Source organism: Bos javanicus, chromosome 7 (assembly GCF_032452875.1).
Source record: "Bos javanicus breed banteng chromosome 7, ARS-OSU_banteng_1.0, whole genome shotgun sequence".
Lineage (NCBI taxonomy): Eukaryota > Metazoa > Chordata > Mammalia > Artiodactyla > Bovidae > Bos > Bos javanicus.
Window position 1 is genome coordinate 2,249,001 of NC_083874.1, and position 15,000 is coordinate 2,264,000.

General features: G+C 54.1%; 1 protein-coding gene across 1 annotated transcript in view; it reads left to right on the plus strand.

Annotated features, from left to right (window-relative positions):
* Positions 1 to 14,357, plus strand: part of ADAMTS2 (ADAM metallopeptidase with thrombospondin type 1 motif 2) — a 243,770-nt gene extending 229,413 nt beyond the window's left edge. The window contains exons 18-22 of the mRNA XM_061421305.1: positions 1,725 to 1,857; positions 2,774 to 2,981; positions 5,660 to 5,789; positions 7,584 to 7,673; positions 13,882 to 14,357. Coding sequence (XP_061277289.1) covers positions 1,725 to 1,857; positions 2,774 to 2,981; positions 5,660 to 5,789; positions 7,584 to 7,673; positions 13,882 to 14,339 — 1,019 coding nt within the window. The 3' untranslated portion in view covers positions 14,340 to 14,357. The remainder of the gene's footprint in view (positions 1 to 1,724; positions 1,858 to 2,773; positions 2,982 to 5,659; positions 5,790 to 7,583; positions 7,674 to 13,881) is intronic.
* The last annotated feature ends 643 nt before the right edge of the window (positions 14,358 to 15,000 follow it).

Below are 15,000 nucleotides of genomic sequence, written 5' to 3' on the forward strand. Positions count from 1 at the left end.
GGTGAGGAGCTCCCTTCAGCCCGTGGTCTCTGCTGACTGCCTGGAGTGAGGGTTGTGCCAGCTATGAGAACACAAGCAGTGACCTCTGCCCAGGTAACAAGGGCCTAGCCCTGCCAGGGAGGTGCCAGAGGGTGGACAGGAAGGGCAGGTGCTCAGGGCTGCTGGCCAAAGGCAGCAGGGGGGCATGTGTGGGGTTGCCTGACACCAGCACCCACCTGCGTCATCATGAGAAGGAGGTCTGGCCTGACAGGAGGTCACCGTGAGGGTGGTTTGGATAGATCACTGTGACATCGGGAGGCAGGCCACAGGAAGGACTGGGCCATGCTGGAGACCAGTGGAGAGGCCTCCTCTGCAGGTCACCCCTGAGTTCATTCAGAAAGGCCTTTCCTTTCTGGGGCAGGGCTGGGTGCAAGGAGGTCCCACCTGCCTTGGACCTCAAACTTGGGTACGACGTAACAGATAGGAAGCTCTGATCTGCCCAGTGTGTTTGCTGCTCCTTGGGGGCTGGAGGAGATGAGAAGCAGGAGAGGACACTCAGCCTGCAGAAGCAGGTGCCCCGGACAGACCACCTTCAGATGCAGGACCACGCAGGCTCCCATACCAAGACGAGACAGGGAGTTCTCCCAGTGCTGCTGCCTAAGTGGGTGGCACCCAGCCGTTCCCTGAGCCACCCAGCCCTGGATTTTATCAGCGTGTCCTGTTGAGCCTCCCTCCTGCATTTCTCTTGGACTCATCTGCTGTTACCATCTTCCCAGTCCTGGTGGCATCCTCACTACCCAACTGGCCCCCACTTTAAACTATTAAAGGGGCAAATTAGACCATACCCTGTCCTGGTGTCGTAGTTATCAGCAGATCCTTCTGCTCTTGATAAAAAAAAACAAAATTCTCCTCATGGCCTCCAAGGTCGAAGCAACTCTCTGACGTCTCCCTCTGCCACCGGCACTCCCAACCCTCGCTCACTTGGGCCTGTCCGTGCTGGCTTAGCTGGTTTTCTGGACATGCTGCACTTCTGCCTCGGGGCCTTTGCACAGGCCATCTCCTGCCTGGGGAGCCTCCTTCACTGCTTTCCATGAAACCAGAGCACTGGGGTGCTGTATTTCCTGGGGCACCCCCAGATGCCCAGTCTAGCTCAGGCTGTCCTGTCATATTCTGTCATGTCTAATGCACTAGGCTGAGATTTTGAGACTTACCCAGTTGACACTTTGGGCTCTATAGTCGTCTGTTTTGGAGGTTGTCCCCTGACTGTAGAATGCTGAGCAGCATCCCCAGCCTCTCCCTGTTCAGTGCTGGTGGCATCTCCTTTCCAGTTGTGACAACTAAGTGTCCCAGACATTGCCAGATGTCCCCAGGGACAAAATCTGCAGCAGCTGAGAACTGCTACACTAGACTGGCTGAAGGAGCCTGGCAGGCTGTGTTCCATGTTTAGTGAGGTTCTCAGTGCATATTAATCCAAGGTATCGTCAATGACTAAATGCTGGGAGAAGGAGTAGAACCTTCCCTCCTGCCCCAGGAAGCCACCCAGGAGGCTGCTGTCCCTGGCCTGGCACCCTCACTTGGCCTGCAGTGCTGGGCGGGCACCAGGCTGGACTTGTCCAAACTGCCCCACCCTCGCCCCATCAGCAGGACAGGGAGAGCAGGGCTGAAGTGGCCTGAGGAGCCGCCCCTCCACGCCTGCGGGAGGGCCCATGCTGTCCCGTTGAGCCCCCTCAAGCTCTCATCTTCAGGGTCCCAATTCACCAAGTATGGCTGCCGCCGGAGGCTGGACCACAAGATGGTGCACCGAGGCTTCTGCGACTCCGTCTCAAAGCCCAAAGCCATCCGCCGGACCTGCAACCCACAGGAGTGCTCCCAGCCCGTGTGAGTGCCAGGGCTCTCTGGCCCCCAGCCCCACTAGAGGAGGGGGGAAGCGTCCTGGGGCTTCTGTGGACGGTGGCGCAGGATCAGATTTCTCGGTGGCTCTGGGCCCCACAGGCCCTGAGATGTTTCAGAGTCTTTCTCACTCAACATGTTCTATGGAGTCTAAGGTGTTTGAGGCTGTGCAGTGGCCTCCTCCTTCAGACTTGCTAGAAGGAAACAATAATGTACATCTTTGTGACCCCGTGGACCGTAGCCCACCAAGTTCCTCTGTCCATGAATTTTCCAGGCAAGAATACTGGAGTGTATTGCCATTTCCTTCTCCAGGGGATCTTCCCAACCCAGGGATTGAATCTGCCTCTCCTGCACTGGCAGGCAGGTTCTTAACCATTTGGGCCGCCTGGGATGCTAGAAATGATAATAAGTACTAATGCTCAGATGGGGAAACTGAGGCTCTGAGGGTGTCGGGCTTGCTTCTGGCCCTGTGATAGATGTTTCCCTCACAGTTAACCCCAGGGGCTGCAGCCTTGACCCTCCAGACCCGGAATTTGATGGGGCTGCATTTCTGGGCCCAGGTTCCTTTTGCAGGGCCCCAAGCAGGGAAGATGTTGGGTAAATAGGCAGGTGGGGGCCCTTTGAGGACAGGTGCTGAGGGCGTCCATGCTGCTGCCCAGAAGGGTTGGTGAGGTCAGAGGGCAGAGTCAGGAGGCTAAGAAAGGACAAAGGCCACCCCCAAACCAGGGTTTCCCCGCAATGGGCACGCTTGGGGTTCATGGTCTGCAGGACCTCAGGCAGGGGTACAGCAAGCCTCCAGGGCACCTTCCTGACACAGGGAAGATGCGCCTGGAGGAACAGGCTGCCCTGCCCCTGTCCACCGGGGTTTCTCCAGGGGCTGACCGTGTGCTGTGTGCCCTGGCAGGTGGGTCACGGGCGAGTGGGAGCCGTGCAGCCGGAGCTGTGGGCGGACAGGCATGCAGGTTCGCTCCGTGCGCTGTGTTCAGCCTCTGCACAACAACACCACCCGCTCCGTGCACACCAAGCACTGCAATGACGCTCGACCCGAGGGCCGCCGGGCCTGCAACCGTGAGCTGTGCCCTGGCCGGTGGCGGGCTGGATCCTGGTCCCAGGTGAGCAGTTCCCCGGCCCTGTGTCCTCAGCCCCGAAACCAAGCTCGGGGGGGACTGAGGTGGCCAGGGTGATCCGCCTTGGCCTGGATGCCGTTCTTGCCCTAGGCCACGTCCGTAGGTCTCAGGGCACCCATGCTTCCCTGGCTACTGTTCTGTGTGAAACTCAGAGGAATGTGTATCTTTACTCTGCAGGGCAGAGGCTCCCATGTGCTACGGGGGACTGGAACCCCAGAAGACTAGGGGCAGCCTGGGCTCCAAGATGCAAAAGGAAGCCTGGGCTTTTGTCTCTGGGGCAGAACTGTGGCTAAAAGGCCAATTAGACTTGCAAGAGGGGACATGAGCAAAGGAGGGCTTAGATCTGGCTGAAAAAATAGTGAGGATAGTCTCAGGGGCTGGAGGAGAGTTTTGGGGGCAAGGCTGAGCTGATGTGAGCACTGACATCCAGCCCACATGCCTGGTGGGTCAGGGGTTGCCAAGACCAGCTTTGGGCTCAAAGGTTCCCACAGAAGTTGCTATAGTCATGGTTATGCTTTATTACAATGAAAGTTCTGTTGTTGTTCAGTCGCTTAGTCGTGTCCGACTCTTTGCAACCCCATGGACCATAGCATGCCAGGCTTCCTTGTCCATCATCAACTCCTGGAACTTGTTCAAGCTCATGTCCATTGAGTCAGTGATGCCATCCAGCCATCTCATCCTCTGTCGTCCCCTTCTCCTGCCTTCAATCTTTCCCAGCATCAGGGTCTTTTCCAATGAGTCAGTTCTTCGCATCAAGTAGCCAAAATATCAGAGCTTCAGCTTCAGTACCACTCCTTCCAACAAATATTCTAGAATTTATTTCCTTTAGGATGGACTGGTTGGATCTCCTTGCAGTCCAAGGGACTCTCAAGAGTCTTCTCCAACACCACAGTTCAAAAGCATCAATTCTTCAGCACTCAGCCTTCTTCACAGTCCAACTCTCACATCCATACATGACTACTGGAAAAACCATAGCCTTGACTAGAAGGACCTTTGTCGGCAAAGTAATGTCTCTTCTTTTTAATACAATGTCTAGGTTGATCTTCCTTTTCTTCCAAGGAGCAAGCATCTTTTCATTTCATGGTTGCAGTCACCATCTGTAGTAACTTTGGAGTCCAAGAAAATAAAGTCTGTCACTGTTTCCATTGTTTCCCCATCTATTTGCCAAGAAGTGGTGGGACCAGAGGCCATGATCTTCATTTTTTGAATGTTGAATTTTAAGCCAGCGTTTTCACTCTCCTCTTTCACTTTCATCAAGAGACTCTTGAGTTCCTCTTCGCTTTCTGACATAATGGTGATGTCATCTGCATATCTGAGGTTATTGATATTTCTCCTGGCAATCTTGATTCAGCTTTTGTTTCATCTAGCCCGGCATTTCACATGATGTACTCTGCATATACGTTAAATAAGCAGAGTGACAATATACAGCCTTGACATACTCCTTTCCCAGTTAGAAACCAGTCTCTTGTTCCATGTCTGATTCTAACTGTTGCTTCTTGACCTGCATACAGGTTCCTCAGGAAGCAGGTGAGATGGCCAGGTATTCCCATCTCTTTAAGAATTTTCCACAGATTGTTGTGATCCACACAGTCAAAGGCTTTAGCATAGTCGATGAAACAGTAGATGTTTTTCTGGAACTCTTGTTTCTTTTACTATGATCCAACAGATGTTTGCAATTTGATCTCTGGTTCCTCTGCCTTTTCTAAATCCAACTTCAGCATCTGGGAGTTCATGGTTCACGTACAGAGTAGAATCAGTAAAGGGAAAAAGCGCTTGGGTGAAGCATCTGGAGGAAACCAGGCACAAGCATCCAGGTGTCCAGGGTTTTCACTGGGGATCACTCATGGAAGCACAGGGTGCCTGCGTGACTGACATCCATTACTGAAGCCCTGGACCCCAGAAGGAAAGCAGATGCTCACCACAAATAATATTCTTGGTGTAAACCAACCAAACAAGTTGGTAATGCCTGATTCAGGACCTCAGGCACACAGGTATATGCTCTTACCAGACAGACCGTTCCATGAACTCGGTTCCCAGGAGTTAACCAAGGGCTAGTTCTGAAAATAGGCCTTTCTTGGGACTGGGCAGGTTCAAGCAACCCAGTCTGCTGAGTCAGCCCTTTCTCACACAGGAGGCAAGAACTTGAGAATCATCCTTTGGCTCGGCTGGGCTGAGCTGTGAGCAGAGCCAGGAGTCTGGGCATGAGGGCTTCTTCTGGCCCCTCCCAGTGTGGTGACACCAAGGGGGCCAGAGGCTGGAGGGGACGGTGCGGGTGCTGGTGGCACAGAGCTCTGTGTCCAGGGGGAGGGAGCGTCCTGTGCTAACGCCTCCTGGACGCAGGCAGAGCTTTCCTGGTGATCTGCACTGCATAGCCATTTCTCCGGGCCTCAACTCCTCTAGATGGAGAAGGGAAGCACTCGATGCGAGTCCAGAAGTGCCGGGCTCTATCCGGCCCTGCAGATTTGCTCTCTCCAACTCACTTGAGAGCCCAAGAGCCTGAGGCAGCTTCCAGAGGCCAGGGCAAGGCCGGGCAGACCTCTAGCTCACACTCTCCCCTCTGTCCCTCTCCACCTCCCAGTGTCGTGGGGTCACCCACTTGGGGAGCCCTTGAAGACCTAGCCTAGCGTGGGAGGTGGGCCCTGACTGGTACTCTTTGTCCGCAGTGCTCAGTAACCTGTGGAAATGGCACCCAGGAACGGCCGGTGCTCTGCCGAACTGCGGACGACAGTTTCGGGGTGTGCCGGGAGGAGCGGCCTGAGACGGCAAGGATCTGCAGGCTTGGCCCCTGTCCCCGTAAGCCCTCTGCATGCAGCAGGTCCGGGGAGGAGGGTAGCCCAGGCAAATGCAGCTCTTCCCACAACTGGCCAAATAGAGCATCTGTGAACTTGAAGGAGAAGCCAGGGCCACCCAGGCCTGGTCTGGGGCCTTTCCGTGGCAGGAAATGAAAGGAACTGGCATTTGCCATGCTCATCTCCAGGCCAGGCCCTAGAGAAGGATGGCATGGATTCAGCCCATCGCTGCCTTCCTGGCACGCCCATCGCTGCCTTCCTGGCACTCCCTTTTGGTCTGGGAGAGAAACCAGATTCATGGTGACTGCACGTCAGGGCTCAGCCCATTCCTGTCTGGGTAGGGGTTACCTGTATGAGTAGGGGGTACTCATATTAGTAGGGGTACCTTTGTGAGTATAGAGGGTACCCATGTGAGTAGGGGGTACCCGTGTGAGTAGGGGGTACCTGTGTGAGTAGGGGGTACCTGTGTGAGTAGGGTTACCTGTGTGAGTAGGGGGTATCTGTGTGAGTAGGGCACCCTGTGAATAGGGTTACCTGTGTGAGTAGGGTTACCTGTGTGAGTAGGGGGTATTTGTGTGAGTACGGGGTATCTGTGTGAGTAGGGTTACCTGTGTGAGTAGGGGGTATTTGTGTGAGTACGGGGTATCTGTGTGAGTAGGGTTACCTGTGTGAGTAGGGGGTATCTGTGTGAGTAGGGGGTATCTGTGTGAGTAGGGTTACCTGTGTGAGTAGGGGGTATTTGTGTGAGTACGGGGTATCTGTGTGAGTAGGGTTACCTGTGTGAGTAGGGGGTATCTGTGTGAGTAGGGTTACCTGTGTGAGTAGGGTTACCTGTGTGAGTAGGGGGTATCTGTGTGAGTAGGGTTACCTGTGTGAGTAGGGTTACCTGTGTGAGTAAGGGGTATCTGTGTGAGTAGGGTTACCTGTGTGAGTAGGGGGTATCTGTGTGAGTAGGGTTACCTGTGTGAGTAGGGGGTATCTGTGTGAGTAGGGGGTATCTGTGTGAGTAGGGTTACCTGTGTGAGTAGGGGGTATCTGTGTGAGTAGGGTTACCTGTGTGAGTAGGGGGTATCTGTGTGAATAGGGGGTATCTGTGTGAGTAGGGCACCCTGTGAATAGGGTTACCTGTGTGAGTAGGGGGTGTTTGTGTGAGTAGGGGGTATCTGTGTGAGTAGGGTTACCTGTGTGAGTAGGGGGTATCTGTGTGAGTAGGGGGTATATGTGTGAGTAGGGCACCCTGTGAATAGGGTTACCTGTGTGAGTAGGGGGTATCTGTGTGGGTAGGGTTACCTGTGTGAGTAGGGGTACCAGTGTGAGTAAGGGTACCCATGTGAGTAGAGGGTACCTGTGTGAGTACAGAGGGTGCCTAATGCCCTGAAAGGAAACCAGCCAGAACCCTGACTGCGCTGGGCGCCTTGCCAAGGGCTGGACACACATTACCTCTTTGCTCCCGACAGTTCATGAGATAGACCCAGTCAGGAGTGCCTGCTACAGACCAGGGAGCTCTGGCGGTCAGGTGTGTCTGCCCCAGCCGAGGGGAGTGTAGAGCCAGGATCTCTTGTTCCCAGCACTTCTCAAGATAAGGAGGTGCTGGTGGGGCCTGCATGGGGAGTGACCCTGTGTAGCTGAGGCCCAAGATACTTGGTGGAGGAGAGGCAGGAGTTGGGCCTGGAGGGTGACTGGGGCCCGCCTGTCCCTGGGACACCAGAGTCCATGGAGCCCTCCTGTCTGGGGTGGGGGGATTGGAGGCCCAGACCCGGTACCCTAGCAGCCACAGGTGCCTGTCTTTTCCCTCTAGGAAACACCTCTGACCCCTCCAAGAAGAGCTACGTGGTCCAGTGGCTATCCCGACCGGACCCCAACTCGCCAGTCCAGGAGACCTCGTCAAGTAACCGGCCCGTTTATAACTCTGTCTCTGCCCTCCAGTGCATGCCCTGCGCCTTGTGGAGCTTGCCGTGGGCGCCCCTCCTCTCTGTCTATGGAAAACTCCCCTGACTCTTCCTGAGCTCTGTTGGTGGAATCTGTTTCTCCGGGCATCTGTGCTCGGCTGTCTCCTTTGGAGCCACCTGGCCGGGAGGGCCAGTCCTGCAGAGGCACGGCCCGGGGCACTGGCCTCTTGTGGGGTGCCAGGACCTGGTGGTGATGGCTTTTAAAGGGGCAAAGATCTGTCGTGGTGCTGGAGGGGCCAGAGGCCCAAGTGTGAATGTGACCACTTTGTGACCGCCTCCCAGGGCCACAGCCCTCCAGGCTGGAGCTGCAGGTTGGAAGTTGAGGGGGCCCCCACCTGCCCCCTTTTAAATGCCGCCTCCCGGCGAGGGAGCCCAGAGGGGTCTCGGGCGTGCAGTTGTGCGTCACCAGCCTGGCGCCCGGCCCGTGTCCAGCAGTGTGCCAGGGGCTCCCCAGCCTCCTCTGCTGCTGCTGCTGCTGCTGCCCCTGTGCTCAATGTGTCCTCCTGACTCGTGTGACCGTGGCCTGCTTCCTGTGGCCTTTGTGCCCAGCTCACACAACCCTTGGCCCCCATACCCGGCCCCTCTTGGGGTTCAGGTAAAGCGGAAGAGGCAGGGAATGTGTCCCTGCGGTGGGACATCAGGACACACCGCCACTTCCATTCTCTGTCCATTTGCTCCAATGGCCTTTCTCATCGTGTGCACATGGCCCCACGCACAGGGGCGAGAAAGTGAGAGCTCAAGGCTGTCTCACGTGGATGTGGCCGCCTACCCGTGTGAACAACTACAGAATTACCTCAATTTTTATTGCTTTTTTGCTTAGATAAAACTATGTAGAAGATGCCTTAAAGTTGAAAGGTAACAGAATTGGCTGCTAGCTCCAGCTTCCGAGGGGAGACATGACCCAGGCAGGAGGCAGGCAGTGCAACCTAGAGGCAGGCGGCCGGCTCACCCACCTTTGGCCAAGGATAAGACTTCTCAGTTCAGGAGGCCTGGCTGAGTCCAGGAGTCCAGGAGGCCCAGGCCTGTGCAGGGCCCCAGGCGCGGGATCACCTCTGTGGAAAGGAGGCCCGCTGGAGGCCCTTTGGCGCTGACTGTTGTTGGAGCCCTGAGCGCCCTGCCGCTGGCACGGCCGCACACCAGGGGGTGACTGGCCTGGCCCTTGGTGTGACGAGTGCAACAGTCCAGCCGGCCACTCCCCTCCTGCCCCAGCCCTGGCCCCTCTTCGTAGCGTCCCCGCTGGACAGCGTCCAGCTCTCCCTTGGCACTAATTACTGTTATGTAAATATGCGGTGTAACACATACTAATTCTCACGACTGTTAACTTCCAACTTTGACTTAGGCGATGCGAGTGGCACGCGTGACTCTGGGAAGGTGCAATGCGGTCCTGGGCATTGTGCTCCCTGTCTATATGCACTTTGGTTCATCAGGGATATTTTATTAGTGTTTTGTATGTATCTAATGACGTATTATATAGGTTCCATTGTCGTTGCTTTTCTGGTTTTTTTATGAGACAACGTTAGTGTGTGCCAAAGTGACTGTGAAAATGACCTTTTACTCTTACTAACCGTGGAAAGACTTCCTGTCATGCATCCCACAAATAAACTCAATAAAAGTTCAGTGAAACTGGATGCTTGGGTCTGGCACACTGCTGCCTCCTTCTTTTCACCTCTGTGGCTGACGGCGCTGTAGAGCTGCAGGTGCCGTTCTGGGACATCAGTTCCTCAGTTTCTGATTCCAGTGACTTTCCTGTCCCCCTTACCCTGCTCAGCATAGATGCTGAGGGCCCCTCCCCCACCTGAGGCCTAGGCCCCCTCGCCAGGCATTTTTCAAAATATGATAGCAGCCCATGGAGACACCCCACCATGATTTTTGAACCTTCAGTGTTAACAGGCAGCTTGCAGGAACACCTCGGTTTTCTCCTTGTAGATAAGGCCTCATAGTTGGGAACAGGGCCCGTCTTTGGGATCTGAGCCTGTGGAATGGGAATCTGTGTTTAGTAGTGGAGACAATGTCCAGGTCATTGTGCCCTGAGCCACCATCAGGCCAGTGCCCTGGCTCCTGGCACAACTCAGGGGCTAGGCCAGCCTCTGGAGAGTCTAGGCTGGAGAAGGACAAGGCAGCTGTGGCTCTGAGCTCCTGGCCTGCAGCAGTCACACAAGTGTGTGCCCAGCCATGCCTACCTTGTCTCCCACGGCCTGCCCTCAGGATCCACGGGGCCTGTGTGTCCACTCCCCTTGCTGACAAGGACCACACAGCATGTCAAGGTCCACCATGGGGCCTCCCAATCTGGGCATCTGTCCTTCCCATTCCCACGAAGGGGTCCTGTTCCAGGGCGGAGGGAGTTCATGAGAAATGATGACCACCCAGCACTGTGGAGATGGGTGTCAGGGCACAGGGTGCCAGGTAGCAGCCTTTGGGTGGGGGTCATAGTAGCCATGACTGAGGTCAGCCTGCCCAGAGCTCTGATCATTGAAAGACTCCCAGCTCCAGAGATAGGAGATCAAGACAACTGTGCCTGATGAGCTGTGTCCACTAAGTCTCCTTGCCCAGACAGGTCAGGAGAAATCCCTGCTAAGGGCACCCTGTCTATAGCGTTGCAGGCAGGCCACCAGCAGCACTGCTCCAATAAAACCCTGTTTACAAAACCAGGTGGAGGGACCAACGTGCCAACATGTGTGGTTGGCAGACCCCTACCCTAGACTGACGCGACACCGGCGTCTCAGGATCCCCGCCTGGTTGGAGACAAGTGAGGGAGATGCTGAATGCCAGTCCTGATCTTTTGTGAAGGAGGCGGCACAGGTGACGGGAGAGGGCGTCTCTGGGGCAGGGGGGCCCAGTCCCAGCAGCATGGCCAGGCCTGCCCCATCCTTGTTGAGACCTGGCCTCTGGCCTCCCTGCCCCAGCTGATGGCCAGTGCCGGGGGGAGATGCCACACCTAGTGTTACCAAAGCCCCGTGTGTCTCCTGAGGGCAGTAGGCATGGTTTTCACGTGCCTATCTCAGCGGCTGCCAGGGAGGGTAAAGGGGCCAGGAGGGAGGAAGGGAGCAGAGGCTCTGAGCATGCTCCACCCAGCTTCAAACAGCACTGTTCTGATTTCATCTGTCTCAGATCTTGAATATTTAATGTAAAGTCTTATCCAAGGTTTTAAAACCCTGAAAGCCACATTTCAGGATCGTTTTAGTTTGATTTCAGGAATTGACCCTCTGTGCAAGACCATCTGCCTTTCCCCTCCACACGTTGGCCTGTTCCTCCGTCTCAGGGTTAGGAAGACCGGGGCTTTTCCTAAACAGCCCATCTGTCCCTAGCTCTTCATGTCGTCAGCCCTTGCCCAGTCATGTTTCCTCCTTATTTCAGCCACTTAGCAGCTCAGAGTCAAGGTTGGGTCCCTCTCTGATGATATATGCCTCTGTATGTTCTTGCCTGTAGCATTGCTATTCTAACATCCACGAATTCCTTGTTTTGGACTCAGTTACTCGCATCTGTCTTATTCACATTGAACACTTACATATTCTTTGATTCTCTGTTCTAGGCTCTGGGATAAAGGGACACCCGGATACAGCTTTGGGCTCTGCCCTTTGTAGCTTTCAGGATAATGAAAGTGTCAGGCATTAGTTACCTTGCTGCTGCTGCTGCTAAGTTGCTTCAGTCATGTGCGACTCTGTGCGACCCCATAGACGGCAGCCTACCAGGCTCCCCCGTCTCTGGGATTCTCCAGGCAAGAACACTGGAGTGGGTTGCCATTTCCTTCTCCAGTGCATAAAAGTGAAAAGTGAAAGTGAAGTTGCTCAGTCGTGTCCGACCCTTAGCAACCCCATGGACTGCAGCCTACTGGGCTCCTCCATCCATGGGATTTTCCAGGCAAGAGTACTGGAGTGGGGTGCCATTGCCCTCTCCAGTTAGTTACCTTACCTGAGAGCAAATGTGGACTTGGTAGCTGTGATGGAGTGCTGGGAAGGGGAGACCCGCGGCACCACTAGACTACATACTGTGGGATGCCACCTCCAAGGGCGGTCAGGCAGTGCTTGACCGAGGAGGACGTGTGTCAGCTGAGCCTCGAGGATGAGGAAGAAGAGAGACATAGTATGTGCAAAGGGCCTGCAGCCACAGGGAGCACCCTGCAGAGCAAGGCAAGCAAGGCCCGAGTGAGCCTGGAGAGGTGCAGGAGGCAGGTCCTCATCCTGAAACAAGGGAGGGGCATTCCAGGAGCTTCAGTCTGCGTCGTGATATGTTCATATCTCCAGTTGAAGAACCTGCAGCAGGATAAGTAGATAGGAAGGAGGGAGAAAGGAGACAGGCAGAAAGGAAGCTCTCACCACAGTGCAGCCCAGAGGCAAGGTAGCTTGGTTCGGTGGAGGCAGGAGAGAGGGGAACGTGGATATGTCAAGAGCATCGGGGACATGCTGATGGACTTGGAGATGACTGGACAGGGGATCCCCGGGATCTGGCTTGTGTGCATGAAGGACCAATCTCTGAGATGGATGATGCCAGTGGAGGCCATGGACTTGGGCTGGACACGTGGAGTCAACTTTTGGCACCTCAGAAATTGAGGGGTATCTAGTAGGCAGTTGTATCCAAGAGTCTGAAGCTCCAAAAGTGTGAGGTTGGTGTCCAAGTAAGTGGGTTGCCAGCCTGTAACGTGAAATTATAAGCTGGAGCAAAGGCCATGCAGAGGGCAGATGTCAGAACCACTGGCTTTTCAATGGGAGAGGGCCTGCCTGTCTGTTATTGCAGGAAATCCCAATGAGTTAGCATAGCTTTACCTGTAGATGTAGAACACGCCCTTCATTAGTGCAAAGAGTAACTATGTCAGGTGGCTGCCCCTTCCCTCCTTCCTACCTTCCCATCTCCCCTATGTGGTTCCTTCCAGTAGGAGATGTCATCTGCCCTAAGGGGAATGAGGGGATAGGAGGGCACAGCAGACGGGAAAAGTCTGAAATGCCCATTATGAAGAATAGAGAGTGGCTGAGCAGGGAACATAGTTGGAAAGTGGGGCCCATTGAGGTCAGTGATTAGGAATTTATGATGGATCAAATATCCCCTGTTATATTGTTAGTTTATTCTTCTATGTTGAATGCGTTTTTGTAAATCATCTCAATAACACCTAATTTATGTGTGGAATTAGGTGTGAGCGGAAAGGGAAGCGGGTAGAAATTCGGGAAGAAGACAGAGGCTGAGAACAAGAGGAGAAGAGTGGGTCTTATTAATATCGCTGCAGACAGGGTTGGAGCTAGGCCAAGAAGGAGACAGCCATGGGGAAAGAGGAAACAAGAGAGACAACAGTGGCCTGCAGGGTCAGGGTTCTCCATGCACTGGGACCATGGATGAGCAGATCTTGGGTGGGAAAGAAAGTGGCAGATATGCTGGGCTGGATCTACATGTAAGGCTGGATTGGCCTGTGTGAAGGCATCGAGTTCTGGAGCACTTTGGAAAACGACCAGAAGCCCAGTTGTGGCAGAGCCGTGTGGTGGGTGATGCAGTGGCGGGACACGGGGTGTCACATAAGTTGAGGCAGGTGGAAGAAATCCCAGACAAGTCTGGGTGACTTTTAATTTTTATGTAGGCACTTTTCAGAAACAAAGCTCATCTGGGGGATTTGGATGAAGATGGAAACAAGATGTGGAGGAGTATGGCGAGGCCATAACTGAGGCTCTGGGATTTGTTTTCTTGGGTGTTAGCAATTGGTTCTTTTAGGTTTAATTGTGTTACAGTTACAGGTTAAAGATGATTGTAAATAGAGTCAAATTGTGCCACAGAATGTCACTGAGGTTACCCCTGGGATCTCGCATGTGAAGATCTGACAAAGCCCAAATTTTGGGGCTTGGAATCACTCCTTAAGAACAGACAGACCTCATTTCTGTCTCCAACTTTGACAGATACTGAAACATCTGGACTCACCTGGGGCCTGCTTGGAGGAGGGGAGCATTGCTCACAGCTAGTGTGACACCACTCCAGGGCGGGGGTCCCCGGACGCCGCCCTGCCCAAGGGCTCCCTCGTATCTAAACCACACAGAGTTTCTGTGTGAGCTCGCTTGCCTCTGTGCTGTCTCTGGGCTCTTTTCAATGCCTCCTCCAGCAAACTGCTTCCTGTGGGGGAAGAAGGTCCCCCTTATCTGTCCTTTGGTTATTTGTCCCACTTTTCTCTTTCAGAGGGCCGCTGCCAAGGTGACAAGTCAGTGTTCTGTAGGATGGAAGTCTTGTCTCGTTATTGCTCCATCCCAGGCTACAATAAGCTGTGCTGCAAGTCCTGTAACGTGCACGACAACCTCACTGATGTGGACGACAGGGCAGAGCCACCCTCTGGGAAGCACAATGACATTGAAGAGCTCATGCCCACCCTTCCAGTGCCCACTCTAGTCATGGAGGTGCAGCCTCCGCCAGGCATACCCCTGGAGGTGCCTCTCAATACTTCCAGCACCAATGCCACCGAGGACCATCCAGAAACCAATGCTGTGGATGTGCCCTACAAAATCCCTGGCCTGGAAGATGAAGTCCAGCCACCCAACCTGATCCCTCGACGACCGAGCCCGTACGAAAAGACCAGAAACCAAAGAATCCAAGAGCTCATTGATGAGATGAGGAAGAAAGAGATGCTCGGAAAGTTCTAATAAAATGGAAAGATAGCATCAATAGCTTTTTTTTTCTTGCTTATAGAGATATTCCATGGCAACTCCTGTGTTGTGGAGATGAAGTCAGATTCCTGACTCCAAAAGGTTTTGAGGAAACAAAGAAGGAGAATAATGTAAATATATAGCTATATTTACATTATACACACACACACACACACACACACACACACACTTGTAAGCATGTGGCAACTAGGTTGGTACCTATGTTTCCTAGTCCTGGAATGTTCTAAGTCCTGCACTGGGGTTGGGTGTGGGGTAGAGAGGAATATGGAGGCTCTACACCTCCCATCAATGAGGGACAGCAGGAGGGAGAGAAAAAACCTTTGCCCCAAGTTTCTGAGCAGTGATTGCGAATCTTTTCCTTGCGGTGACAACCCTGCTGGAGACGCAGGACAGTTCCTACCAATCTCCAGGTTGAGGTACAAGACCCATGGGGCTCTTAGAAGAAACAGTGATTTATTTACTAAGTGACCAGTCATTAAGACGAATGCAGCGAAGTGGAGGTCATGAATTCCAGCAAACTCCAGGACGAGGTGGTGAGGCAGGTGGCGTGGATGAGTGTGGTCACCAGCTGGCACTCCCAGGCTCTCACACCTCTCTCTTCTTCACTAACCTTGGCCTTGCTTGTCACCTCTGGCCA